A 27,074-nucleotide genomic window follows, 5' to 3' on the forward strand; every position below is an offset into this window, starting at 1 on the left:
TCACCCGTAATTCATCACTATATATTTTAGGAGCGCGGCGTGAGCTCACGTCGCGCGCTCTGCAGAATTTGACGTTTCGTATTGTTATGCGGAGAGTTGTGTTCAGTTTTTATTTGCTTTATTATAAACTCTTATACTTTTCAAACCTATCTCTTTAACAACTTTGAGGCTGTATATTTTGTAAGTATTTTTTCTGATAATATATTGATTTTATGCCTGTACTAAATTTTATATTGTGATGTAAGTAAATTGTATATTTTTGTTTATTGATATTGTTGGTCGCTGTCTACTTATCTTGATAGAAATAATATAAACATATTTATAAATCATGAATTTATTATGGTTTTATAAATAACTATTTAATATTTTTAAGTATCCGATAACTTATTCAGTCGGCCTACTTAAAAAAATTCAAAACATTTAATTTTTTGTTCATGTTTATAAAACTATGTAGTCTATTTCCTTATTACATACATATTTTCACTATTTAAAATTAAAGTTTGTTGCTTCGTGTCTAATATTCTATCGATTTCTTGTATTTTATAATCATTTTTAAATAATTGGCCATACATATTCGATTCCAGATTGACAATAATATAAACATTAATCATGCATTGACTTTTTTTAACAAAATAATAAAATACAATAATAATTATTATATAGTTTTTTGGCATTACGAGTTCAAATTCCAACTAAGTAAAGAAAACAGATTTTCAATACATTTTTTTGTAATTAAATTTACTTTTGTGGACTTCACCCTTTATTACCATATTTGGAATAACTGCTAGTTTAAAACTTTGTCTCTCAAATTAAAACCTGTAATAAAAACATGAATTATATGGCTAAAAAGTATTTAAAATATTGGAATATTTATGACAGATGATTAACTTTCCTCATTTTGCTTTACAAAAGAAAAGAATAAGTTACATGCATTATTAACTCAATTTATGCAAATAGTATTTGTTACATATTATTACCGTACCGAAAACAGCGGATGAAATGAACAATTATTGAAAAATGCACAACAAATTGAAATTTTCTATTAAAAATTACTTATAAAAAATTATTATTATTTCTGATATTCACAATGAACTCAATTTTATATACATGCCATTTTGCTGCATTTTATTTGGGACAGTTGTTGAAAGCTTCAGTAATATACAGGCTGTTAGGTTACCTCATGGCTCGCCAAAAAATGTAAATATGACCACAGTAAAAGTGCCTTAGTTTTCGAGATATTTCCACTTTTATGAATTTTCCGAAAATCTACCCCTTGGATCAGTGTTTTTAGTACCACGCCTTCAAATTTTTATATTTTAGGATTCTAATTTATGTTTCACAATAAAACACAGCAATAATTTAATTTAACACAAACACTTTTCACTTTACTAAACTAGAGCAATTGTTTACATTGGAATTCCTAATAGATGAAATAATTATAAAATTAGCTCATTTTGCATTAAAAAGGCAATATCTTTTTTTTTAAAGTAAAACAAAGTAATTATTTTACTGTTTTTTTTTAATGACATAAATTAAACATCTTTTTAAAATAACTTGCTAGGTCATTAATTTTTTTCAGGGTGAAGAGTCAAAGTTACCTAAAGACATATTTTAAAATCATTGACCGGGCATTAATATATATTTTACCGCCAAGACAAGCCAGTATTGGTAGTATTTTGGACTGTGATCAATAGCATAGTTTTCAGTATTGTGAAACATAAATTAGAATCCTTAAATATGAAATATTAAAAAAGTGGCACTCAAAAAACTGATGTAAGACATAGATGTTCGGGAAATTCATTCAAGTGGAAATATCTGGAAAACTAAGGCACTTTTACTGAGGTCATATTTTCATTTTTTGGTCATAACCTGGCCTAACCCCTTAAAAGGAATACGTTGGATTATGGGACACCCTGTATATATAATGATTTGCATATAATTTTTGCAAATATTTGTTTTACTACCTATTTTGTTTTCTGTTATTTAGATATGTAGATAGACTGAAACGTTTTGTTTCTATTTTACTTACTTATATAAATAATTTAAAAAATATATTTAATAATTTTGAAGTTAACACTTGAGGTTCTTTTTCATATAAATCAGATGTTTCCGAGAGTTTGCTGCAGTTAATTAACTACCAGTTATAAACTTCCGTATTTATCTTGTTTATTTTGAGACAAATTACATAAAGTAAGTTAAGGATGGTCACAAATTGCACTGTTCCAAGTACTCATTTATGAAAGCGAAGAGAGAAGGAATTCTTGTGATGAATACATAATTAGTTATACACATCATGTGACTTTATATTGATAGCACTGCATTATAAGTTCAACTAGGGTTTAATTTTAACCAAGATTCAAATTGAACTCAATTAAATTGTGTAAAACATTAAACAATTTTTTTAAATTGTTATAAAATTATAATCATGAACAATAAATAGTATATGTTTTTAATAATAATTGTTTTAATATAACTATTATTATTTCCTTTAAAATATTAAAGTTATATTTTTGTGAGGACAATACGAGGTAATTGATTATTTAATTTTTATGATTTCCTTAGAAAGATTTCCTTTCGATAAGTCTGATTGAAAATGCATGATTGAAAACATGTCTAAAAATTTTTTTTAAAAACTATTTATAAAAATTAGGGTGTGTTTATACTATCATTAAATATGAGTTTTCATGTTTTTTTTTATTCCAAGCAATAATTGAGATATTTCTGACACACTGCATTATTCATTATTATCTTAATCCGCATTTTGTATTTTGTTATGAACAGTGACTTGTTTATTCATATAAATTATCTGAATACGTTATTTGTGATCAATATAAGGTGATTGATATCAGACACTTCACATTGTAAATATATTGAATAATAATCTATAAGACATCTCTCCCCCTTTTTCTTTTGGAATGTAGAGCAAATTGATATCTTCAAATCCAAAAGTATTTTTTAAATTTAGTATTTTTTTAATGAAAAATATCCGTTAGTACTCGTACATTGTATACATGCAATTCTGACTTACTTGATATGGTTTACTCAGAAATGGTTTTATCAGATTATTTTCAACTAATAAACTTAGGTATTATTCAGCAGCTGAATGCAATGCATATGGAACATTTTTCTTCTGCCCCATATTCGCACACTAATGGTGCATTAAGCGGTATATTAAAATCCAAGCTATCTTAAGTGTTGCGCAGAAAACATTGAAGTCATATAAATCTAAATAAAAAAAATAAACTTGTTTGTATATTAAATCCAACATTCCTCCCGAGTGATAAACTTTGCTGTCAGGAATTAAATCTTAGATTAGAGTTTCGCAAAAGAGCATATTACCAACTGCACCTCGCTAGATAGATAGAGTGCTGTGCAGAATTTTTTTCTTTATTCTTTTATCTGTGTTCAATAGTGTTGGTTGTTGCAGCGATGTCTTCATTAATAATTATATGAGGGTGAGGTAATAAATTTTTACGCCTCACTTTATCGAGTAGTGCCATAGTTCATAAAAAGATGATATATTTGCACAGTCCTACGCTTATTGATGTTTAACTTTCATTTAATCGTTGTCAAAAGGCATTGCTCCGAGTCATTTGAATGTCACACCACTAAATGAATGTTAAAGACTTATTCTTGGTATGTTGAGCAATCAATATTCAATTGGTTAGGTTATTAGATAATAGATTTTTAAAATATGAGTACCTATTTGAATACTCTCGACATGTGCCTGTATTCCATGATTTATGTTGACCAATTTAATGAAAAGTCCATACAAAAAAAGAGCTTACATATTAACTTCTGTATCCTACCCTCATCGCCTTAATATAATAATTTTAGATAGAAAATTATATTTGGTAATATAGGTAATGTATAAATAAAAATCAAATATACTTTTTTTTAATCTGTGTTTTTTTAATATTCCATAAATGGGCATTCACTTAATATTCTATAGATTTCTCTTAGATGTGACATCAAACACAAACTGTCTCTGTTTTTTGGTCTCCAAGTGTATTGTCTGACTCACAAATTATTACTAGAACTGACTAAAACAGTATAAGGCCCTGCCCACCATACTACCTACTACCCCCCCATCCCAGCAAATCATTAGATGGAAAAATTATTCAATAAAAAAAAATACAACTGGTATCAAATGAGATGATCAAAGACATCTGCGTTTGTTGAGAATCAAGTATTTCATGGTGTTAAAGGTTACATAATTGCTAAACATATTTTAAGATCCAATGATCTGATATTGCCCTGGCATGGTATATGGTCCTACTCTACTGTACAGAACCTGAAGGGCAGTAAGAGCATATACTAGATATTTGGGACAGGATATAATGAGATTAAAAAAATTGTTAAGGGTTTTCATTGTACCATTATGGTAGAATGCTACATTAAAAAATAATTTCAATATAATTGCTATGTACTTTCATGCCTCTCCTAAATATTTATTACATACTCTTACTGCGCTTTAGTGGCTGCAAGGCAGTACTGTAAATGGCATGATTTTGTTCATGCTGGAATGTAGGAGGCATTCCAGTCAAATATGATTAGTCAATTAAACATTAGCAAGTCACTCTACGAAATTGGCAATTCTTGTAACTGCTTTAGTTCAAGGATAATATTGCTTTGACCATTAAAAGGTCAATTTTATTTTATTGTCAACTAGTCTCACTGTACATGATTAGAACGCTGGTTTAGTGTCTGAAGAGTTCTTAATTTTTATTATAAAGTCATCAATTAATTTTCATTGGTGAATAACCTTAACACTATTCTTCTGATTACTTGAAGATCAATTTTTTTATTTTAATTGATAAATAAATTAGTAAGGTTGTAAATTAGTACGTCTGGGTAATCACAGGCAGGTAGTGATGTATGCAAATATTTCATTTCAATACTGTATTCAGATATGTCTAAGCGGCTTACGTTTGGGATTAGAATCTCTGATCCAGAGTCCGCGACACTAACCACGAAACTCAATGTTTTATATGGTCGCTATACACTATGCTATATACCAGTGCTCTGCAACCTTTTCTCACCTACGACACACTCAAATTCTTCCTAGAATTCCGCGGCACACCAAAAACTAACATATGGACCATTAAAAAACCTATACCTAATAATTATTATGTATTTCCTACATTTTCAAAAAAAGATAATATTATGAAAAATAATTTCTCATCGCGTATTATATAAACTGTATTTTATATGAAATACAAGTGAATAAAATGTCAAATGTCAAATACATTGAATTTGATCGCGGCACACCTGTATCTAAGTCACGGCACACCAGTGCGCCACGGTGCACCGGCTACGGAGCACTGCTATATACAATATATACCATTCAACCTGTGATTGATTGACAGAAACATTTACTGCTACTATCTATCTGACAACTATGGCAGGTCGTAAACCCTGGAATACCCAGGCTTCCATATTCCCATCACAGTAACTTCTTTGTCTTTGCTAAGATATTAATGAGAATCTTTATAAAAATCCCTCGTAGGGTTAAATTCAGTCAAATTTAGTCCCCCTCCGTGGTGTAATGGTCAGCGTGTTTAGCTACCGTGCTGGAGGTCCCAGGTTCGATTCCCAGGGGGTGAGAATAAATATGAGTGAATTTACACTCTAACATTTATTTAATATTACTCTGGACTGGTCCCTGAAGCGCAGGAGTGATCACCTTGCCTTCATATAATTAACGATCTAAATAACATTGCATCAATACGATGCAGTACCCTATGCACTTTTGGGTGTGGAAAAGGGTTAGAGGGTTAAATTCAGTGAATGTCTACAAAGATTCAAATATACTCAAAGTATTGTTTGATTGTTTTTTTTTTAATTTTCATAGTTTCTTTAATAATGCTCATAATTATTTTCTCGGTTATTATGGCATTCGTTGCCATATCATTCATATGACATTTCGACCTTGATCACATGGTCTGAGTGAATTTAACATTGAGATTGGAATTTCTATGTAGAGATGGGAGTTACTAATCATGTAAGGCACGTTTAATAAATGCATAACTCTATGCTTGAGTTTATTAATGATATTAATTTTACATTTTCATTCAAACAATCATATGATCAATTACATATTTAATTACGTTGTCTGACTTACTATAATTAAAAATGATGTAAAAGGTTGACTTTTTGTGATATTCAAAAAACGTTTAAATTTTTAAGTGAACATTTTGAATTATTAATGGGTTTCTTGATCCTTTATAAGGAATGTAAAGTAGACTGGAAATCTCAAAGTCCAGACATGCGCAATAATGGTCACTATTGTATGAAGCCTCCTACTGTAGACGATGAACTGAAATTCTGTACCATATCTGTACTTATCTCATTGACCACTTACATTGATGGCGTTTTTTATTCACCATGCGGGAAGCACTTTTTACTTCATTAATTTCTTTAAACATACGCATTGTCCTACTTTTCAACAGGGTTGTCACAACTTTTATTTACCTTATTTAATATATTTTTAGAATTCCTCCAATACCTTATTTTTTTGTAATAACATCTATTCAAGTGTGTATGGCATAGTTTACGCTTTGCTTTTTTTCAGTAAAAAAAGTATTTTAAAACAAATACTCATACAAAAAAAAGACCTGATAAACTGCTATAAAATCTTTACAACATTTTGAGTGTGTCCAAATACTTGTTCACAAAATCTGGATTATCTCCAATTACAGGAGTTATTTTCATATTATTTTTTGATATCTCATCAAAGATGAAGAAGAATATGGAAGTCTGGGCATTTACGGGGCTTACGACCGTCATAGATGATGGAGATAATCCAGATTTTGTGAACAAGTATTTGGACACACTCAAAATGTTGTAAATAAATTATCTGGTCAAATTATAAGCTTAATAATAAAAATGAAAATGGTATTTTCTGGCGTTTCTCATGTGTGTGATTATAATCCAGGATTCGGATCTCACATACTAATATAAGAGTTTCTGCTTAATAAAAAGCTTCTTTACATCTCACCAATAGATGTCTCTAGTGAAGTTCTAGTGATTCATGAACAAGGTTTCTAAATTGGTTCATATATATAGAACTTCCAAGAATTTGAGTAGTGTGGTTGTCAATAATGGGTAGAATTGGTGAATGTTACACGTGTGTAAAGTGATCACTTAAACCAGCCTATGACGGTCGTAAGCCCCGTAAATGCCCAGACTTCCATATTCTTCTTCATCTTTGATGAGATATCAAAAAATAATATGCTATAAAATCAGTTGGTCATCATATACATTACCACAAATTATTCTTATAAAATTTTCCAACTAAATTAAAGAACAAATATATTTCCATTCATGCCATACCTTCCTTTCCAAATGATGAATGGGATGGAAATGCACATATTTATCAATTAGTACAAGCGTATTATCCTCCTTTTCCTTGTAAGCAAGTGGCCGGACTCCTGCGCCAGCGAACCTGTGTAGGTCATTTGCACTATTTCACTCAGCTTAATTCAAATATAAACTCCAGTTAACATTCGGAATTTCGCTTCTAATGATCTACAAATAAATTGGTAATAAAACGCATGTCGTTACTTGTTAACTGTTCTTATTTCGGTTTGACAATTTAATCTAATACAAAAACACATATGTATTTCTTATTTGTTTTGATTTGACAAGCTTCCTTGGAATTAGATAAGTTACTTGTTGTTTTTATTGTGTTACTGCCATAAACTCCTGAACTACTTTCAGTTACTAGTTATAAAAACAAAACCTTGCTCAACCTTGCTTATTGGAGGTCAAGGTATGTAGGTTTCGGTCATAAAAAACTAGTATAAAAATAATACATGTGCATTTATCACATATTATGTATTAATCGGTATATACTATAGTTCTGTTATTGGTAGTAGTTTATTATTTATATTTTTATTTTAGTTTTAAAAAATATTATGATTTGGTTTTCATGAAGATAAATGATTTTTGGGTTGCCATATTAAAGATGTGTATTTTTTGAGTTATGGATATTTTTTCTGATTTTTCGCATAATTTTTTTCACTTTTGAGCTGGAAAAAATCAATTGTTTACACAGATTATGTTTTTCGGTGTTAACTTGACGCGAGTTTCTACTCAGGGTGAACGACGTACTTGCCTTATGAGAATAGAAATGTAGATGGAATAGTATATATGGCAACTGAAGGTGTTATTTGTTTAACAAGAACCATAACTTTTATTGAAATGTTAAACTTTTACAGATTGTTACCATCCAATTACAAAAACTCAGTTGGGAAGAAGGGGGTGGATAGTCTGAAAAAACGTTACACTCACTCAGATTAATTAAAAATAAACCTCTTTGAAATTTATTTTGGAATTGGCAGGTATCAAATCTGTATAAGTTTTTCAGTTAAGCGTCAATGCAAATACTTGCCTGTCAATCTATCTTAAGTAATGTACATAGAAAAGCATTTCTGACTTGAATCCGGTATTTTATAATAAATATTATGTCTCAATTGATAATCGTACGCTGCTAACACAATAATTTTATGGTTGGTTTACATCTATGCGATAATTTCAATTCAAATTATATATTTGCTTTCAAATCTATGTCGACACAAAATTGCATTCTAATCTCATTTTCTACTTTTATACCGGCAATCTCCCAGTTCCCAGTTTTAATGAACTTGTACTAAACCACATTCTGATCAACTATCATTGAGGTGGAAAGATTCCGAGTATTCTACACAACTCACACAACAGTTGAACAATTACCATTTTCTACCGGAAATGACACTGTTTTTTTTATTTATATTAATAATTAAGTTAGTGTTTAATAGGCTAGGTGCTTTTTTATGAAATAAAATTTTTATTATTTTTTGTCATTTTGATTCCCGCCAAATCAACCACTTTTTATGTTAAATGTATCGGGTATTTTTTAAAAACTTATTTTACTTAATCCATATCCACTCCTTGTGTGGAGCATATGAAGTACAAAAACTCACTCCTAGCTCTTCTGTCGGCTGCCAGCTCCTTTGCATCCTGCCAAGTCAGTCTGCGTCCCGAAGTGCAGGCTGCCGACGAATTGTCAGCAGTGGATGTCCTGGGTGGATGCCTTGTACAAGAGGCAATCTTGATGGCGGCTTTTGTAAAGTACAAGGCCGAGCCAACTAAATTGCCTTTTCCTTATGACATTTGTAATCATGGATAGCATAGGCATTATCTGTGTGAATTTACGCTCAACATTATTTTGACAAAAAACAGTCTGATTTCAATGAACTCTGCCTTTGAGTGAATGATTCACTTACAAGCATCTCATTGAGACAGTTTTATTTTATTTTACAGAAGTAACCTATTACTATTCATTGAAAAAAAAAAGCAATTAATTATGACAGTGACCTTAGGTATCAATGTCTATTTTGTGTAACACATAAAATACTATTTAAATCAGTTAGTTCAATAAGATTTTTGCTAAAGGTATTTATTTTTTGCATTATGAAAATTCATTAAAAAAATAAACCAGTAGTATTCAGATTGCGTAGTTTTAAATTTTTTATTAATAAAAAAAATAGATACTTGCAAACTCATTTGATTTTATTCCTTTACAGCTTGTGGAAATATCGCATTTCTTTGAGGTAAATTGAAATTATTATTTAAATTATGAACACGTCATATATCATGCAGGAACTTCACAATTTTTCTGATTTGTGTAATGTTGTGTGAAAAAACTTGGTTTGTAGAGATTTTTTATAATAATCTTGTAAATTAGTTTTTCACAAAATAATATACAAATAACACAACTAAATACATAATGAACCTCCTAATCAGTATAATACACGCAGTTGATTGTTTGCGACAAATGAATTGGTTTAATGTCACACCATTCTAGGATTAAATTTGTTTTCTTATCTCAAATATGACGATATTTGAGATAAGTAAATCTAAGGACTATTGTAGTATTGTACATCATTTACTAATCCTTATTTGACAGCAATTCATTCGATCCTATTCAATTCACTACTTATATCGCTCACTCCTTTCAAGAACGTCATAAATCAAAAAACTTGATTTTTCAGGAGAATGTTTTTAAAGTTTAAAAAGAAATCACAATGTGTTAAAAATAAACATCAAGCCACTTATTGATTTTTTTACTGTGCAACAGATCTTTTTAGGTAAAACCTGAAGGTTTTTTCTCCATTTGAAAAATATTTAGTATATTTAAAAAAATCATTAAACAATACCTTTTCTTCAAAATGCAAAAACAACATTTTCTACCCTGTAGCGGGTAAATATTAAGTTTAAAATATGCCACTTTTGCTGGTATATAGTACATTTTCTGGGCATTCCGAAAACATGCACAACTCAAAATTCACGATTTTTGATTTATGACGTTCTTGAAAGGAGTGAGCGATATATGCTCTGTGTACTAAGTGTATAATCCGATGATAAAATTGATTTCTTTTCAATATATTGCAGCGAAAGAGGTTATTAAAATTAAGTAATTTAAAATCATAATTCAGTTTGTATATTTTTGCATTATTTTCTGCTTGTGACTGAGCGGGGAATAAAGCTCTGAACCTGTAATCTATGGTTCAACATTCTACTGCAAGACCTCTACTCAATAATATCTATGGTACTCCTATCTACCACAAGACCATGACCATACTTTCCTGGTTTTTTACTCTACCCTTAAGACTATAACTCAACTTCCATGGTTCGCCACCATACTTTTGAGACTATAACTCAACTTCCATGGTTCGCCACCATACTTTTGAGACTATAACTCAACTTCCATGGTTCGCCACCATACTTTTGAGGCTATAACTCAACTTCCGTGGTTCACCACCATGCCTTTGAGACTATATATATTCAAGTTCGCCACATTACCACAAAACCACAACTAATTTTTTTATTTATCTTGTAATCGAATGAAACAGATTAATTATTGATAACTGGGTTGTAAAAACGGTTTATTTTTTACCAATTATAAGTCTTGGCCAACAAACATTGAATATTATTTCAATGTCATGGTATGTAGTTGTTTTAAAAAAAGTAGTCCATTACCAACAAAGGTACTGCTAATTTAAGATTGTATCATTTGTAGCTACCTACTGATGTCAGTAATATCAATAACAAGTATTACTCAATATTGATTAGAAAATAATAGCCTTTTTTTGTTCTTGATCTGATTAATTATTGTATTTATAGTTTTGCATTTTAATGATTTTCGTCTCTTCTTTGATTTTTTTTTACTATATTAATAAAATAAATTCTGTACATTGTTTGAGATTCAAAAAAGAATTATTTTAACAGAAAATTCTTTATCTGTAGATGGAGTTAACACAATCTATAATAATTTTATGTCAACATGGTTTGTTAATACATGTTGAGAATTATAGGATTACGAGTCATATTGTAATTTTGCATTAATACTTTTGTTAGTGGATTGTTGTGTATATTTAATATCTTTATGGTGTATTATTTAACCACTCCGTATCAATAGTTTTGTAAAATTTTATTGTGGTATTGTGGGTGCTTTCTCGTGACATGGATAACCGTAAATTAGTAACTCTATAGTCACTCGGTAATACTAGACTTTGCTTAGTAATCAGAATGCAGTAGAAACATTTTCAAATTTATAGCTTTGTACAAGATCGCATTTTTATTATTATCAATAATCAGTTATAATTTTTTTATAAAACTTAATATCAAAATGAAGAGTGAAAAAGTTATTATTGTAATTCAGGCCTACTTCTTGACTGACATGCACTTTTTTAAAGATTCTTATTGGATGGGATGCATCAGATTGTGTTTCAAATATTTGTATTTTTTTTCTTCATAAAAACATATTTGAAATTTAAAATCAGAAACATACTTTAATTCCTTCACCTGTATCCCTCACCTTCATGTACTGATACAAAGAGCGCAGCATCGGATAATACTCCATACCTATATAACGATATTTCATATAATTATATTCTTTACACATATACTTAAACAATATATGTAACTTTATATATATATATATATATATATATATATATATATATATATATATATATATATATATATATATATATATATATATAAATATATATTTTATTTATTGTTTCGGCATTAACTTTGTGGTAAGACATGTTACAATGATTAAAGAAAACACTTCGTTTTTTACCTCTTGAGTTTTATTATAGACTACATGTTTCAGACATACAGACCTGAATGATGGAAGTTTAACTTCTGAAACATGAAACATGTCTATAATAAAACTCAAGTGGTAAAAAACGAAGTGTTTTCTTTAATCATTATATATATATATATATATATATACATATATATATATATATATATATATATATATATATATATATATATATATATATATATATATATATATATATATATATATATATACGTATGATATATTATTTTGTAATTTTTTTATTTAATTTAAATACTTTAAGTACAAACATATTATGTAATTCTTTTTTAAACAATACATTTATTGTTATAAGCGGAACATTAATTTTAATTGCAATTTTTTCTTCAGTTTGACAGTATTGTTATAAAACACTCATGTTCGAAATTATTTATGAGTATATTAAAACCATATTGACAAGATTCTTCATGACTATAGGTTTTTTAACTGTTTATATAATGATCAAATAAAAACACAAAGTTTCATATACAAATTATAATTTGGTATCCTCTGAACTTAAAGTAATTTCGCATTCTTTTAAATGCTTTAACTACTTAACTTCATCCACTTTTCTTTTCCACCATATCACTCCTTTATCACTCCTTCCTTTTTTGGGGGATTCTCTCCCTCACCCCCTCTGTTCCGTGCACGATCTTTTTCTTATATTAATTGTATTCTTTTTCTTACAGATATTTGTTGTAAGGAAGTATCAAGGGATATGGACATCATGTCTTTGCTAACCAAAAAATGGAGTTTTATAATACGCTCTTCAATATTACTTATTTTATTATTTAGTTGTTCAGGTAATTATGAACAAAATTTATTTTAATTTATGTATACATAGTTATTTAGGTATTGTAAAATAAGATACTTGGCATAGTGACTATTTTACATTCATTGGCACTCTTTTATACCTCTTTGATAACCTGAATTCAAACAAAATAGTTTTCAGTTTTCATCAAACTTTTTAGCAACATTTAATTAATTTATTTATTTGATTACCCTTAAGCGCTGGATTTAACTTCTGAACCAAATGAATTATATGATCTAGAGGGGTTAAATCCATTATTTGAGTGCAAAAAAATAATTTAAAAATATATTTTCAATTGGTAAAAAAACATAAATTCAAATAATATTTCAGGAGTCGCCGTGAAAATAAATATGAAACAATTCTTAAATTTATTTTCCTCGTTTTTCAACAGAGGAAAGTTGTTTTTTTTTTGTTGCAAATTTACCTCATTTTAAATTTCATGCAATGAAATGATCTATTGATAACATTTTTACAGAGTGATTATGATTTCTGAAAAATGCCCAGTCATAAATTTTCCTAAGCAAGATGATTCATGATTATTCTCTCTGACTCCCTCTGTATTTCATGTTATTTATTTGTAAATTAAGAAGAATTCGTCATTGGCCATATGCAACATTATATTTTCTTAACATTTCATTCCAATTTATAAATTAAGTAATGAAATATAATTCACACGTAAATTAAAAGTTAAATTTCTCTTAAAGCATTTTACCAAAATCATCGTTATATTGTTTTCTGGTGTATTCTCTGAAATATTACACGTATATAATTTTTTTTTTTATTCTTTTATATGTATTAAGTCAATAGAATCAAAACACAAAATAGAACTTTCAAAACTGAATGCCATAAGTCCAACAATGCACAATTTGTTTTTATTATTGGAATTAAAATCTACTGTGTTATTGAAAAATCGTCTACAAATCAATAAGAATTTTCTTCAATAATGCATTGATTTTGTACTTCAATATATTTATTCTTTTTTCAGTTTCGCCTGCCGATCCGTCAAAGGTTATAAAGTTTTCCACTCAAGACATTACTGTTTTAGTAGATGGCACACAATATTTCGATGTTTTAACATTGTAAGTAATTTTGTTTGTACAAGTATTCGATGCGCAAGCACACACACATACATTCCTTGTTAATTTCTATATTGCAAATATTGTAATATCTATTTTTATTTTCGTATTGTAAAATCTAGGAATGAATTTCCTTTTGAATATGTAATGCCTAGAATATGTTTATTACACTACCCATTGTGATGGAGGTCAATATGACATTTGGAAATTAAAACACACTCAACAAGATTCCGCATTCATTATGCAACTATGAACAACTTTTCAATGGATCTATTTATACAGACTCATAATTTTATTTTCTTGTTTTTTATGCATAGTAGTATTATTTGTTGTTGTTATTTAAAAAATATTTGGATTAATCCTGTCAATACATATATGATTAATTTACTCACGAGAGTGACTTGTGTGTGTTTTATATAGAAAAAACTCTATTATTTTTTTAGAGGTGACTTGGAAGACTCCGTTTTGAATTTCTATGAGCAGCATGATGGAATTGTCAAACTTTTTCCTCCTTATATAAATTTGAACAAAACCTCTACATCTGTGGACTGGGTCACCTATCCAGTATGTGTTTTGGGTATAAACCCGGGGCACTTGGATATCATTGCTAATATCACACCGGCCAACTCTATTTCGTAAGTGTGTGTATTTATTTATCCATTTACTAGTTTTGTATATTACCCTTGTGCATAAAGGACATCAGTTTGTTAAGAATGAGGTAAAAGTTATTTTTTGACATCTCATCAAGTCTGAACAAGTATTTGGACACACTCAAAATGTTGAGGTAAAAGTTAGCAAAATGTATGGCCCGGGACATATTCACAACATTAACATCTTTTTTATTGTTGGCTTGTGAGACAGATGCTGGATATGGCAATGAATATAATTTATGGTAATGAATATAATTCATAAATAATTTACATACGTACTTCAAATACATAACTATATGAATTGCTAATTTCTAGATGTATGCGAAAAATGTATATTCTGCAGTAAATACTCAAAATTACATAATAATATATTGGTGTCAATACAAAATGCAGTAACCATATGCATATTAGTTATGTATTTAATTATGTGTAAAATCGTGTTTAGTTTGTTTACTGTATATTAGATATGTATTGATTTTAATGAATTTGGTCAATATTCTTAACTTTTGCTTTTCATTAAATACGACCTCACGCATAATATAATCATTTCTCATTTGTTCTTGCATCTACTAAGCATTTGCACAATGCGAGGTTCTAGGGCATTGACTCATTAAATCATCAGAAACTATTGAAAGCCATTAGAGATATTTAACCTCTGTGTCAAGAACTCGCTCAATATTTTCTTATATATATACATATATATATATATATATATATATATATATATATATATATATATATATATATATATATATATATATATATATATATATATATATATATATATATATATATATATATATATATATATATATATATATATATGTATAAATATTAATTTTTTATAATAGTAATCACATTAATATTGTAGATTTTAATAATGTTCGATATGAAGGACTCATATACATTGGAATATGTTTGCCAAGCATGTTTGTAAAGGGAGTTGGCGATGGGGGCCAGAGTGCTAGGCTCCAAGAATAGATACATTCCTGCAAACGTCTATATTGCAAGATAACATGCACAAGATGATCCGATTTGTTTTTATAATTTTGTTGTCATTATAGGGTAGATAAGTTGTACATCAAAGTGACAGTGCAGCACTCCAATGCGATTTACCACATATCCAATGTTATGGGATGGGTGTACTTTTTGGCATGGTCTATTTCATTTTACCCACAAATATGGATAAACTTCAAAAGAAAAAGTGTAGTGGGATTAAATTTTGACTTTGTTGGATTAAATATAGTTGGATTCATATTATATTCCATATTTAATCTTGGTCTCTTTTATATTCCTGAAGTACAGGTATGTTTAATCACAGTTTTACAAATTCTCAGTATTTTTTGTTGTTTTTTTACAAATAAGGTTTATGATCAAAATGGTGATTTTTTTATTTTTATAAAAAGTCATTAAATTATTATTGATTATATGTAGATGACTGTACCCGTATTTTTGATTTTTAATCTTGTTGTTTTACAAAATAAAGCCATGAAAACAATTGTAGTCAAACAATAGATACACAAATATAAATATATAGGTTTTAAAGAAAATATATTATCATTTCTAGGAAGAGTACCTTAAAAGATATCCAAGAGGAATGAATCCCGTGCAAGTGAATGATATATTCTTTGCATTACACGCTGTTTTCGCAACACTGATTTGCATATTACAGTGTTTTTATTACCAGGTAACTTTTCTACATACTATTGTTGTAAAACGTGCATCGGCACGAGGAATGCAATAAAAATATTCTTGACATTGTGCTTGACATGATGTAACTGACATGACATAAACAATTTATTTCACTTTTCTTAGTAATATTATTTAATTTTTCATTTGCTTCGTTTTTAAATCTCTGATAAAATTTCTTATCACTAAATATACAGTGTTAAGTCTTCGGGGTTATTTGGAATTTATTTTTCTCGCTTATTATGTTATGCGATGCATACAGTTCTTACAAAGATTAATATGTATATATTACATAACATGTAAAATCTCAATTTGAAATAGCACGATTTTAAATCAACCTATTTATAGTTTGGAAGTACACTTGAACAAGTCGCAATACAGTTTAAATTATTTTATGTTAATGTGAGTTACGGTCATTTGTCTATTCTATTGATTTATGTACACCCCATCAGTTTGTATTGCCAAATTATGTGTTATATTCAATGTTACCAAAGTTACCCAAATTGATGGTATCAATGTCAATTAAATTATACAGCTTTTGACCTTAATTTTGAAATTCTCTTTTATATTTTTTTAAAAACTGTATCCATAATTTTAATTGAATTTTTTTTCGCTTTCCAATTTGTTGAAATTTCAGTAATAATTTTCTTTCCAGAGAGACAACCAAAGAATATCTATAACAGCGAGAATAATCCTCGGTACATTTGCCGTGATATTGGTTGTGTGCAGTATTCTAGCGGGAACTGCCGTATTCACGTGGTTGGACTTCCTTTACGTGTGTAGTTATATTAAACTTGCAATCACTCTTATTAAATATATTCCACAGGTAAGATTATGATTACAGTTTGTAAACTATGACAATATATTATTATAGTAATATTATCTGGCATTTATTGCATCATGAAAAGCAATTGAACGTATCATGGCGGATGGAATATCATTTACATTTGTATTTTTGTTGCTAATTTTCTCTTATGATATTATATTCTGTAAGGAAATTACAGAGTGCATATTTTAATTTCAATAACAGTATAATCACAACTCAAACTTAAAATATTTAAGTGAAGCTTTTAAGATGTGTTCTGAAAAAGCACACCTGTGTGTTAAGCTCTTATTTTATTTTAATATATTTCAAAGACTTTTCATCAAATTATTCTAAATAGTATAGTGAAATTACTACCTTACAAAGTTTAACACTTCAAATGTACCTTCTGAAAAATGTCAAATTGGGACTTATGACATTATTCCAGCAAATTATTATTTTGTTTTTTTCACCACATTTAATTTATTTAAAAATATCATTTTTGTTTATAGCTCGGTCTGGAATTAACCCTACACACATTCCCTAGATAAATTGAAATGGCAGTTTTCACATTGCTTCAATTGAATTTTTTTGGTATTTTTCCAGGCATACATGAATTACAGAAGAAAATCAACTGTGGGTTGGAGTATCGGAAACATATTCCTGGATTTTACTGGTGGGATGCTGAGTATGTTGCAAATGATATTGAATGCCTATAATTATAACGACTGGAAATCCATATTTGGGGATCCGACGAAGTTTGGATTAGGGCTCTTCTCAGTCATTTTTGACATATTCTTCATTATTCAGCACTACGTACTGTACAGGTATGTAATCTTCAGATTGAAGGTAAACGTGATGTATTTAACAGAGTTCGCTTGCATGTTTCCCTATTTAGTCGGTGATGTAGTTAGATATGTATCTCGTTAATTATTTTGCAATTACATTTTAGACCAATTTTTAAAATAGTGATTAGTAAGTCGATTTTAAATATAGATATTTTCATCTACTTGAATTGACTCATAATATAACAGAATGATCGTTACAACGTAATATTCATACAGCATTCATTTGGATGATTTTTTTTATTACTATTTTAAGTACATAATATGTTACTACAGATATCTTATTGATTGATAAGAATACCTTTTGAATGCAAAAAAATCTTCAAATGGTAAAACACAAGTCTTTTAAATCATGTTATATAGTATATGTGTAATTATTCTATTCAGTTTCATCATATACATGCAGATTATTAAAATATAAATAATTTTTTGTAATTGGATTGGTTTTTATGGATATTGGTATGTATGTATTTTACTTTGCTTCTCCTCTTATTTGCATTTGTAATAACCATTTTCACATACCAAATGCAATTTCGCACATAAAATTTATTCGGAAGGTGTCTGTAGCAATTCTATGTACATTTTTTTACACTTACTGTAATACAGAATCGGCCTCAATGACTATTGTACATTTTGATAAAATCGTCATTTTAAACCTATTTACAGCCCATAGTTTCAAAAAAACCCTACAAGTTAGCATATTAATTGTGTTTAAATTTAATGGATAAAAACTAATAATATTAAAAGTTATTTATATTCACTGCAATCATAAAATGACAATACTTGATAATCATAAGATTCTTTTTTTGTATGTATATATTGTTAAACAAATACATAAATAAATTATTATACCAATAGTAATAATAACATACATATAAAATACCTTTTTTTTTAAAATAATACCTGTTTTCAATGCCAATATATACAAATTTATCTAATTTTTACACATCCTATACATCAATCATCAAACTAACAAGTTCCAAAACTTTATTTTAAACCTGAATATTGTTTTCCCTTTAGTTTGATTTTTAATGTTGATAAACAAAAGAAAAAAATACCATACCTTATATGAGAAGAATAGCTGATTTAATCTTGAAATATTTATGTACCAATTGCATCATTACGATTTTTTTTAAATCATTCTTTCCCATTTGGATTCTTGAATATTTAAAATGTTCAAATTCTGTACTCATTTTATAGATATCTTCCTATTAACTATCCACATATTCCTATTAACTATCCACATATTCGTGTTAAAAAATAGTGAATGATACAGTGGATAAAGTGATCACTGAAGCCAGCTGATGATAGGTTGCACATTCTGTCAATTACACACCGGGACCTAGTAAAAAAAAACAACAAACTACTATTATTCCAAATTTATTGAAACTCCCTCAAAATAGGGTCCTTCTGAATGGGTACATTTTTCCACTGAACGACCCAGTCATCCATGTACTTTTTGTAGGCACACTCTGGAATCGCCTCGAGTTCCTTCTGTGAATTTTGTTTAATATCTTCAAATGAGTCTAAACGAATTCCACAAAGCGGTAATTTATGTTTTGGGAACAAAAAAAAGTCACAGGGAGCCAAGTCGGGAGAATACTTTACAATTATTCAAGATATTCATCGAGTTTTTGTTCAAAAATTCATTCACAATGATTGCTTTGTGAGACTGCATTATCACGGTGCAAAATTCAAGAGTATTACTTCCTCAAATCTGGCCTTTTTCTACCGAGTCACGTGAGCTTTCTACATTTTCAATGCATCTGAACTTGAAATTTCATTTCCACCATAAAATTTAAGACAATTCTTCGTTAATTTTTTTCTCCATTGCAAAAAACGCCACACGCACTTGTGTACAACCAATGCTTTTGACTGCTATCAACTAAATGATAGATCACATTCAAACTTAGTGATAGTATAGAGTATGTAACACTTGTGGCAACAGAATGAAAAATAATATCTGAAATATCATTTACGCAAGCCTTCAAAATTACTCAGTCCCGGTATTTATTTGACAGAATGTAACTCCTGTAAATACCCAGACTTCCGTACTCCGTAAAAAGAATTTGATTGGAGTTGAGTCATCCATAATATATTTTTATTACTATTTGAATACGAAATCTTTACAGTGGTTTAAATTTGTACATATGGCAAATGAATTTGGTGACATTTTGTTTATCTTATCATTTTTTGTGTTACTTTTTAGGGGCGCAGACAAGATAATAAATCTCGAGGGTAAGGTATAACAATGTATAAAAACAAAACAAAGTGTATTGAATTTAATATTCCTTTGTGAATTTTACATCAATCCTTATAGCGATATTACTGCCATAATTCAGTCACAAAACTCATTCGTTACTATTATCCAGTTGTAATAGAAATTCGGCGCTTGATTTAAAATTCTTCATAATTTTACAAATTATTCATTTATAAATGATCAAATGATGTAATCGCCATAGCAATATTAATTTACTTTAAAAAGTAACTGCCTGTTATAGAATTTGATTTTAGGTTTAGTTTGATTCAGAATGTGTTATATTAAATTATCTTTTTGCTCCCAAATGAATTTGTAAAAAGAAAATTTATGCTTTGTACAACTACCTGTTTTAGGATTTGTACCTGTCTCCTTTATTATCCTGGCAGGTGTTTTCAAAATAATTTTAAGCACATATAATGAAATAATTATACCATTGCGTCATTATCTATCTCCATATGTATTTTTTTAAAATATTTTTTTACTTAAAAAATATAGTGGCTTATGGACTTTTCTTTAAAAAAATATATTATTATCTCTTATTTTATTTTTATTAGTCTATAAGTGAACAAGTTTTGTAAAGAAAGTTTATTTCCAAATTCACTTTGGAATCTCAGTTTTGTTAACTCTGGCAGATTCCAATAGTAAGAAAACTCATAGGATTTCCGCAGACCATAATTGCACGTAACACCACCACTATAACACCATAATTGTTGCAATTTTATTCCGAATCAATAATATTCTCCAAAAAAATTAATATTATTTCATATGAAATATTAATTTTATACTTGTAGATAAAATTTATGCCAGCATAGTCGTTTGCATTTACAAACTTACATACTTTACAAGGCTTTTTTGTGATGTTAATCGTTCGGTATAATTTGAACTATTTTCTAAATAGATATTTAAAAAATATAGAAAAATTCTATTTTGTATTGTGTAGTCAAAATATTTATATAAAGATTTTCGTACTTATTTAACATAAGTAATTTAATTATACCTGTAATTTTTATTTATGTGGCGTGTAGAGCATGAAGATGGTTATATATCAAGTGAATATTTTTATATTTTTGCATGTTTCAGATTTTGTTAAAATTTTATTTTTCTATATATTGAAAAATTTCTTTTTCTTTATATCAAGATCTCCACGCTGTTTTTGTTTCTATTGTGTTAAACTTTTAATTGCTATCTTGGAAAATGAACTGCCTCATAATTAGTATGTTTGCTTTATAAGACATCATGTTCTTCACATTTTGGTTGCTCTAGAAGATTTTTGATGTCTGGAAGGATTTTTGTTTATTTATTTGTATACTTCGCCGTTTAAATTTTTTTTTTGCATATTTATTTAACTTATTATATTTACAATATTTTGAGTGTGTCCAAATCTTTGTTCACAAATCAGGATTTGTAAATACCCTGATCTTCATCTATGTTGAGATATCAATTTTGTTACTTAAATAATTAAATGTGATTATTCTATTGAAGTTTTGTTCAAACCATGCCTCAACTATTTTTATAATGTTAGTCATAATTTTTCATTTTCCAAGATTTTTTTGTTGTTCAAATGAAATGCTTAAATTGCAATTAACTTTATCCATATCACCATAATGATTAGAACATACCTACAGTATTTTTATACATTTTTGTTTGAAGTATTTTTTTGATTTTTTAGTGTAGTATGTAAATTGCTATATTTTTTTTTATAAAAATAATCAATTTTAACTCAATCATGACATGAAACTTGGTTCTTATTAGATATGAAAGGTATGTCAATGTTTGTAACGCCATATTCGCTTCATTCGTTATTGACTATTTTTAAGTGGAAAAGTTGTTAGCTGTTGAGGAGTGCAATTGAGTGTATAATAAGCGTAATATCAAAACCATCCAGCAGAGGTATTTTCTATCATAGCATAAATTATTATAATTTTATTAGTATTTTATAGATTTAGACTGTCTACCGGCATTTCTTTATGTAAATGCACTTGTATATATAATTAAAAAATAATTTCAAACAAGTATTACTTAGGTATTAAAGTTATTTTTTGTCAATTGCATGGCAGTTATAACAATACCTGGTCCACTGGTAAAATGTGTGGAAAAGCTAAATTTGTAAAAATTATCATTTTATTTGAAGTCTTTCATTCATTTCATTCAAACTCTTATCCGCACCCCAATGGTGCATAGGGTACTGCATCATACATACGAGGTGTTATCTTGATCGTTAACATATGAAGGAAAGGTGATCAGCCCTCCACTTCAGGTACCAGTCCAGTGTAATATTGTAACGGTTCAGGGTAATATTGAATAAATATTAGAGTGAAAAAATCACTTAAATTTATTTGACCCCCCTGGGAAACAAACCCGGGACCTCCAGAACGGTAGCTGAGCGTGCTGACCATTACACTACGGAGGCTTATATTGGCTTATGCAGAATTCATTCTACTGATGTGCCTTAATGTAATCACTCCTTAAATATGAATTCCGTACATTTCCATGTATCTATGGAATACATTTATTGATTTGAATTTTCATAACTGACTATTAATATAGGAAAGCTGGTATTTTGTTACTAAACACCATCACAATTTTATACATCCAAGTCACATCAATATCATCTTCAATATCACAAATTTAGTGTGCAAGTATTTCTGCCCTTCGTGTATTTCTTCCAACCCCTATCCGCACTTGATGGTGCATAGGTCACTGCATCAGACGAATCAGCGCTTCGGGTACCATGTATTACAAATATTAGAGTAAAAAAATACATTGATTTATTTTGAGCCCTCTAGGAAACGAACCCAGGATTAGTACGGAAGCCAAACACACTAACTACCATACTACGGAGATGTTAAAAAAAAAGTGATACAAGAGATTACAAAAACTAAAAGGTTAACTTTCACAAGGAACAATTAATTACATGTTCTAGCAATATTGGTGACGGTTTTCGTATTTCAATGTTCTGTAGCTTTATTAATTAGTATAGTTTTTTGTGATTAACCCAGTAATTAAACTTTACCTTGTAGTTTTTGATAAACTAACGCTTTAAATTTAGATTTCTTTGATATTGTTTAGCAACTGAACATTCTGTTTCTTTGGTATTATGTACCTACAGTATTATATCTGTATATGCGTGCTAAACAATTGTAAATCCAAAATATTGTATATTCAATAAAGGCTCATTTAAAGGAGGTCATTTAAAAAAATCTATCCCAGTAAGTTAATATAAAATTATTCAATATAATTTATTTATTAAATTTCATAAATTATAAAAATATTTATTAACACACAACGGCATAAAACATCATATGTTTAATGATTTTATGTTTACTTTCTAAAAAAGGGCATTTATGCAAAATCTCTTTTAAACATTTGACAATTTGGATTTATGATTTTTTACCTCACATCTACCAATATTAATTTTCTGTTTTTGACAAATAGATATGAAATGGTGAACAAATTTTTTCAGATTGTGTTTTTTTTTAATTGGTTTTAAAAATTCATAAATAAATTGTATGATTTGCTGACTTTTTATTGAACAGAGATATTGTCTATCTTTAATGATTCATTGAATTTTTAGTTTTAAAAAATACTATCTAAACTTTATTTATAAATAGCAAATGAGAACTTCCAACTGTATTTGAACTTCCCCTTTTTTTAAGACACAATGAGTTTTTTTTTTCAGAAATTATAATAGTACGAATACAGATTCAAATATTATAGTTAAACCTAATATAAAAGAGGCGCAGCCATTTATAATATTAAATACCACTAAAAAAGTGAAACTCGAGGAAGGCATCACGCTTATGTAATAAAAAAATTAAGCAGTTTTGTCATATTGTTTTGTATGGCTTAATTTATATATAAGTATGGAAACACTTAGATAAATTTAATGGATTTGGATCATATCGACGGATGCAGATCAACTCAAAAGCAGTAAACCATATTCAAGTCTCCATTTATGTCTCAATAAAATTGATTTCCAAGTACATAAATACTTTAAACTCTCATGTTTGAATCTGCCAAGAAATTGGATTTCATGTCAGTTTCTTATTTAAGGGTTTCAAAGTAATGAAACAAAAAACATGTTTTTACCATGTCACCTCATTATTTCACCCATATATCTCCTTAATCATGTTTCCCCGAGAAAACCAATAAAATATGAAGAAAAAAAACTTTTAACATGTGTTATTTTTTTTAAAGTTCCAATATTTTGGATTTTATATTATATTAAATAAAATAAATAATATTTTAATCCCTGATTTTTGTATTTTGTTTTATAATAATTTTATAAAAATGTTTTCATGTCATTAAAATAAAACTATATTTTTTTAAAAACTCAACCCTAAATTATTTACTGTAAAACTTAGTTATTACATCATTAACATTATCATATTATTACCAATGATGATTCATAATATACACCATAGTTTACTAGAATAAATAATTTTCCCTTCAAAGTAATCATAAATATCATTTTATTAAAGATTATATTGACTGCTTAGTCTTAAAATTAGTAACTACAAAACTAAAAATCAATTCTTTAGATCGTAAATTTGCATATTTCACTTTCAAGTTTGATGTATCAACATCCATCCTATCCAATGGGTCTCACACACTCATTCAAATGTACGATGTTAAGTTCATTTGTAAGAAAGCCAAAATTTTAATATTTAAAAACTTAAAAAAATATTTTAAAAAAATGTTTTTTTCATTGAAAATATTTACACAGTTTCTAAGGCATTGACGCCGTATACATGAATCCGCATGATAAAAATGACATGTTATTATACATGGATAAAATAAACTTCTTATGGTTTCTCTCTCACATCAATTGACATAATTTAGTTTCCATACCGTTAATACCAATTTAGGCTTTATATTATATCAGACATCCTTGATTAATATCATTACGTAGGATTCACAGTAAGTAGATGGATTGTTTGCTTACCGACAGTGAATCATTTGCTTAGTATCTCACTAAATAATATTCTTCTCAGTTTTATTTCCCATATTCTTTCCCCCGAGCTTGTTATCTTATGTCATTAGTATCTCATTAAATAAGTTCTACTCCTATATACAAAAACCTAGTTAGCAAAACTGATCACATTACCTTCATGTAATTAGAAATAATGTTGACACCATTTTGACCGTGGGTTTCCTACGTACCACATAGGTGGGGAGAAAAGTTAGAGAAATAATGAATATGATACCACTAGGTATCTCAAGTTTTGATATGGTGTTTCTCAAGGATGTGCAATTTTATAAATTCCAAAACAATTATGTAGTTAAAAATCTTTACTCTTTAATCCTATACACCAGTGGGTATAAGGGAAGAATGAAAATAATAAAATAATGTTTTAGTGATACTAATTTCACTAAAACATCCCGAAAAAAGGGGTAATGTGGGTTTAACATAACTTACGATTGAACCCATTCCTAAATGAATTAAATATTTATGAAATATCATTGATAATTACATACATATTATGAAAATATCAACCTATTCATCGCTTAAGCCTCGACATTGGGCGATCATCATAAAATTATGTAATTTGAAAAGACAAAATCCTATTTTTTATACAGTTTGGGAACCATTGGACTGCAACTACTGCCATCTGTACATTTTCCGTGATAATATTTATTATGTCTTACTGTATACTTTGTAAAAAAATCCTTTCCGAGCTCAGAGTTTTTAATAACTAATTTTTATACTGTTAACACGCTTGATTATATAATATTGCTGTTTCGCTATAATTTTTTTTTTTTGTTAAATTTTAAATATAAATTTTATTATTGAAATGTATAAGTAATTACTTCAATGACGACTGTTGAAATTTTGTCAGATTTACTTTTTTATTTATTGTCGTATGCTTGAGATATGGATGAATTTATAGAATATGGTGTTATTTTCAAGCAACTTATAGAATTGTGACATTGTATTAATACTGATAATTCAACAAATCGTACAAATAAGCTACGTCCCAGTTAGACAAGCCAGTACGAGTACGGGTATGCTACACCGAATGCCCTAGTCATCGCTGCTATTCTGCTTTTCCTACCTTCCATCCTTCTTGATTCCTCCTCCATTTCCTTTCCCATAAAGCAGTGATGTTTTTCACCCTAAACTCCTTCAATTCTGACATTTTATCCCATCACATATATTCCCCTCCCATATGTAAGAATCTAGAACGCAGGACTGATCACATTCCTTGCATCAGGTGAACACTGGATCGAGCCGATGTGGTACCCTACGCACCATTTGGGATCTGATAGGGATTTAAGACTAAACCATATATATATATATATATATATATATATATATATATATATATATATATATATATATATATATATATATATATATATAAATATACAATAGTATTTATTGTTTATTATAATACATTATAGATCTAATCCAACGAATGGTAAATTATTGTCACGGACAGTTTCTTCCTGTCAACCAATATGTTGTTAGCTGTCATTTATTATGGACAATCAATAAAAATAACAAATTGTCCAAATCATGGGTCCCATTTTTAATTATTTTTTTTCTTTACAGAGACACTCAGCCGTACTTGGAAATTGGAGGTGATAATATTGTCGGCTGATATGGTGCAGTTGTGCAGAAAACGGAGAAATTAATCGAGAAGAAACCATTTGTATTTATTATTCAAGAAACTGAATTTTGAAAATGTGATAAATGTGCGCCCGTTAGATGGAGGTACTTTGCAGCGTGTAGTGTAGGTGCCAGTTCTCAGGCCGAGAGTATGAAACAGTAGAACGAGCA

At 28.5% G+C, this 27,074-nt stretch overlaps 1 protein-coding gene across 5 annotated transcripts; it reads left to right on the forward strand.

Moving 5' to 3' along the window:
• Positions 1-16: 16 nt before the first annotated feature.
• Positions 17-27,069, forward strand: LOC148302481 (cystinosin-like). 5 transcript variants are annotated; one of them, XM_088271545.1, is made up of 10 exons: positions 17-180; positions 9,570-9,596; positions 12,847-12,960; positions 13,954-14,047; positions 14,488-14,679; positions 15,759-15,999; positions 16,262-16,381; positions 17,039-17,209; positions 17,792-18,012; positions 23,970-24,466. In XM_088271545.1, exons 3-10 carry the CDS (start codon positions 12,876-12,878, stop codon positions 24,094-24,096), a joined length of 1,251 nt encoding a protein of 416 aa, XP_088127671.1. In that variant the 5' UTR covers positions 17-180; positions 9,570-9,596; positions 12,847-12,875; the 3' UTR covers positions 24,097-24,466. The 5 variants fall into 5 exon arrangements, with proteins under 5 accessions (XP_088127671.1, XP_088127675.1, XP_088127670.1 ...); XM_088271549.1 differs by lacking the exon at positions 23,970-24,466 and adding an exon at positions 20,240-20,740; XM_088271546.1 differs by lacking the exons at positions 9,570-9,596; positions 23,970-24,466 and adding exons at positions 20,240-20,268; positions 26,847-27,069 and having other exon boundaries at positions 24-180.
• Positions 27,070-27,074: the final 5 nt, after the last annotated feature.

The sequence above is a fragment of the Brachycentrus maculatus genome, unplaced genomic scaffold (assembly GCF_059751285.1).
Source record: "Brachycentrus maculatus isolate JH-2025_06_01 unplaced genomic scaffold, ASM5975128v1 h1tg000446l, whole genome shotgun sequence".
NCBI lineage: Eukaryota > Metazoa > Arthropoda > Insecta > Trichoptera > Brachycentridae > Brachycentrus > Brachycentrus maculatus.

Excerpts from the sequence above, each read along its gene's own strand:
- LOC148302481 (XM_088271545.1), top strand. The coding sequence starts at position 12,876 with ATGGACATCATGTCTTTGCTAACCAAAAAATGGAGTTTTATAATACGC. Across the intron at positions 12,961-13,953 it reads TTTATTATTTAGTTGTTCAG|TTTCGCCTGCCGATCCGTCA; the intron begins GTAATTATGAAC and ends TTCTTTTTTCAG. Across the intron at positions 16,000-16,261 it reads TTTATATTCCTGAAGTACAG|GAAGAGTACCTTAAAAGATA; the intron begins GTATGTTTAATC and ends TATCATTTCTAG.